This window comes from Callospermophilus lateralis, chromosome 2, assembly GCF_048772815.1.
Source record: "Callospermophilus lateralis isolate mCalLat2 chromosome 2, mCalLat2.hap1, whole genome shotgun sequence".
NCBI lineage: Eukaryota > Metazoa > Chordata > Mammalia > Rodentia > Sciuridae > Callospermophilus > Callospermophilus lateralis.
Window position 1 is genome coordinate 20688822 of NC_135306.1, and position 3848 is coordinate 20692669.

General features: G+C 41.5%; 1 protein-coding gene across 1 annotated transcript; it reads left to right on the forward strand.

The window, feature by feature from the left end:
- Nucleotides 1-310: 310 nt before the first annotated feature.
- Nucleotides 311-3305, forward strand: LOC143390760 (major urinary protein 4-like). Its single transcript, XM_076843182.2, has 6 exons — nucleotides 311-428; nucleotides 714-850; nucleotides 1833-1906; nucleotides 2563-2673; nucleotides 3002-3103; nucleotides 3274-3305. Exons 1-6 carry the CDS (start codon nucleotides 333-335, stop codon nucleotides 3297-3299), a joined length of 546 nt encoding a protein of 181 aa, XP_076699297.2. The 5' UTR covers nucleotides 311-332; the 3' UTR covers nucleotides 3300-3305.
- Nucleotides 3306-3848: the final 543 nt, after the last annotated feature.

Genomic DNA, 3848 nt, shown 5'->3' on the forward strand with positions numbered 1-3848 from the left:
AGTTAAATCTGTTTCCCAATAGAAGCTCTGTAGAGCATCCGTGACTCTTCATGGAAATCTGTTTTGAGAAATGTAAGGTCACTACATAAATTTAAAAGAGGGGGGACTGCCAAGTTTCAAAAGGGCAGGAACAATCCTTGGCTTCACCCCAGGGAATGAAAGACCATTTCAAGGACAGAAAGGAGGAAAGGTGGAGGCACCTGGACAGAAAAAAAAAAAAAAAAAAAAACCTAATGCGTTTAGATAAAAAGGTAGAAGAGCTGTGGTGGAGCTACAGTGGGGACGTGCTCACTCTTGGGGACTGTGAGGAGACAGTTTTATTCCTTACCAAGATGAAGCTCCTGCTGCTGAGTCTGGGACTGACCCTGATCTGTGCTCACACAGAAGGAACCCATGATGCTGTGACAAGCAACTTTGATCCGTCCAAGGTAAAACTGTGGAGCATTACAACTTTTGACGTTGAAGGGTGGCATATTAAAAGGAGTGGGTTCAGACCTGAACTAAGAGCAATTGTGCCATATTAAAATGCAACAGGGCCGGGGACTTCCGTTTTCAGTGGAAATGTCCTAGGTGTCCTGTCAAATGATCTGAGTTCTAATTCCCTCTTATCATCCTGAGTCCTGCCCCACAGGCCAAGAGTTCGAGGAGAAGAGTGTCTGTGTCGCATTCCCTCTCCGCTTTTCTCACTTAATCATTTTTCTTATTTATTGCAGTATTCAGGGGAGTGGTATTCCATTCTCCTGGCCTCTGATGATAAGGAAAAGATAGAAGAAAATGGTAGCATGAGGGTTTTTGTGGAATATATCCATGTCTTGAAGAACTCTTCCTTAGGCTTTAAATGCCATATAATGTAAGTGTGCATTTTTTAGTTGGGAAAGGGAAAATGAAAGAGTAGGTATAGTCTTAAACCTAAACACACACACACACACACACACACACACACACACACACACACACAAACTCATGCACACAGACATGTGCACATACATACTGAGCCTGCATCCAAAATCACAGTCTCTTAGTTGACACTGGCCCAGGACTTGATGGACCTGGGACTTTTCAAGATTCATTGATAAAGAGTTGGTTACAGGAGTAAATTGATTAGAAGTGGGGGATGCAGAGGGCATAGGGGTATCAGAATCAAGGTTAGCATGACAATATGGAATAGTTTGAGAGCATGGGATTTAGAATCAACAGACTGAATTTGATTTTTACCAGCTGTTGACTAAGAAAACCCATCCCTGACCAGGTATGGTGGTGCACAACTTTAATCCCACTGGCTCGGAGGCTGAGGCAGGAGGATCATGGGTTCAAAGTCAGATTTAGCAACTTAGTGAGACCCTGTCTCTAAATAAAATATAAAAAGTGGCTGGGGATATATCTCAGTGGTTAAGCACCCCTTGGTTAATCCCTAGTACCATAAAAAAGAATTCATCCCTTCCCACCTTCATTTTCCAAGGACAAAAGCTGATGATAAAGATTCTCCCTCTTGATTTCTTGTAAGGACTGAGTCAGGTGATGTTCATAAAGAACTCAGCTGAGAGGCACCATTAGTGCATACTTAGCTAATGATCTTAACGAGTGGTTGTGGTATATTAGTAGTAAGTATGGGAAGTCGTAGTAATAATGGAGACAAGCAGTTCAAGCACTTTTTAAGTCATTTCCCAAGTATCAAATTAAATGAAACAATTATGAAGAAAATCTGTTTGGTAATTGTACAAAAAATATTCAAAAGTTAGGTGGAATCAGAAATCCAGGTTATAGGTAGACTAGAGGACAAGAAAGCTAGCCTCATCAATATGTCCTGGGCATCAACTCATTCTTTTTTACAGTATAAATGGAGTATGTGCAGAAATTGAGTTTGTTTGTGACAAAACAGAAGAGGATGGTGTATATTCTGTTGAATGTAAGTAGACCACAAATGTTCTTTCTAAATTATATTTCCAACTGCAAGGAATTTACTGAACTCCAATAATATCAGGATATTTATCAATGACTCATTAATTCTCATTAAAGTAATAAAATAGGGGCCATCTAATAGCCAATGTCCTGTATATAGGAAAAACTTAGGTGCAAAAGCCAATTCCTATAATACCATCAAAGAAAGAATGTAGTCTGGTCAGACGTACCTCCTTCTACAACAAAGGTAATTGGCAGGAGGGAAAAGGTAAACTGGTAGGATAGCTGCTCGTTTTCTGCCATCTATGTGATGATGCCTGGGGGCCATTGCCACACATAGCCCAGGATGTAGCACCAGATATGAAATGCCAGAGGGCTTATTGGTAAGACAGACAGGATTATTGACAGAGATGGTGAGGGAGGTGGACAGGTCTCAGAAAGGACAATAGAAGGTGAGTTACGCTGAGACTGAATGTTGTACACTCATGGTCTATTTACCAGTGTCCTTTTTAGAAGTCCTTCATGAAGCCCAGGCATTGGACATCTTCACTGAGTCTTCTAGAAGATGCATTGTGTTTTTTCATGGGCAAGAATAGGTAAAAAAATTTTTATTGCTTCCCACAAACCAAAGAAGTTCTGAGCTGTATTCTGTTTTCTTCACAGATGATGGACATAATACATTTAAAGTACTTGAAACGGACTATTGTAGCTATATTATTTTTTACGTAATAAATGAAAATCATGGAAATACATTCCAACTGATGCAGCTCTATGGTAGAGTATTTTCATGCTGACACTCATCTTGGGTGGGAGGAAAGGGAAGGAAGGACCCTAGACACAAAATGATCTCCCCAAGTTATCTTGGACCGTTTCTTCCCCACTGAAGACAGATGTATACCTTTGGGAGTCCCTCAGTCTCACTGATGGGAAGATCATGAAATCTCTCATTGTGCCAGAAAGATGTCTTATTGATGTCATATTCAGAACAGGTCCTGACATACAATTGTCACCACCCGTTTTCCTGTTCTTCTGGAGCCCTGTCCTCTCATTCTCCTCTATCCTCAAGACATAAGTCACAACAGTAATGTCACTGTTCCCACAGGTCGAGCACCAGATGTGAGCTCAGAACTCAAGAAGAAATTTGTAAAACTTTGTGAAAAATATGGAATTGTTAAGGAAAACATATTGGACCTGACCACTGTTGGTAAGTTTAGCTAGCTGGCCTTCTCCTCCTGAAATTCATGTCCATAGAAAAGGAAAATCCAAGGGAAGACAATCAGCCTCCTTTGTGCCAACATAGAGAAGCATCCAATTTCTCTTAGGGAAAAATAATAGGGATGGTCTCTCTGAATGTCTTCTCTTTTGCCTCTGCAGACCGCTGTATCCAGGCCCGAGGTTGAACACAGTCCTAACTCTCCAGGTAGGTGATCTCTGACCCTGAAACCAGATGAGGTGGACCAGGGAACAGTGCCTTCCAAAACCATTAGGGACTTGTGCCCAAAGATTGCATTAAGAAAAACAACATAGAGGGCTTTCTGTACTCTCTATAAGCCCACTGGCATTACACATCTGGTGCTCTGCTGGGCAATGTGCTGTGGCAATGAGAAGCTCTCCTACCCAATTTACTTTTCCCCCTTCCAACTATCTTTGTTGCAGAGGGAGGTACACATGACCAATTTGTACACAGTTTTGAGTTGGATGACCTTGGGTCAGGACCTAGTCTTACCATGAACTTTTGAACAAATGGCCTAAGCAACCAAAAAAGGAAGCAGTGACGTGCTCCTTACAGAGTGCTGCGTGCAGGGGATGCAGGTGGAAAAGGCTCAGTTCCTGATAATGAGCTTAAGGTTATCAGGACTTGAAGGTTGAAATGGAAAAAGAATAATAGGGTGTGAGTAAGAAACCCACATAAATATGAATCTGTGTTTGTGGTCCATCTTCCAAGCCCA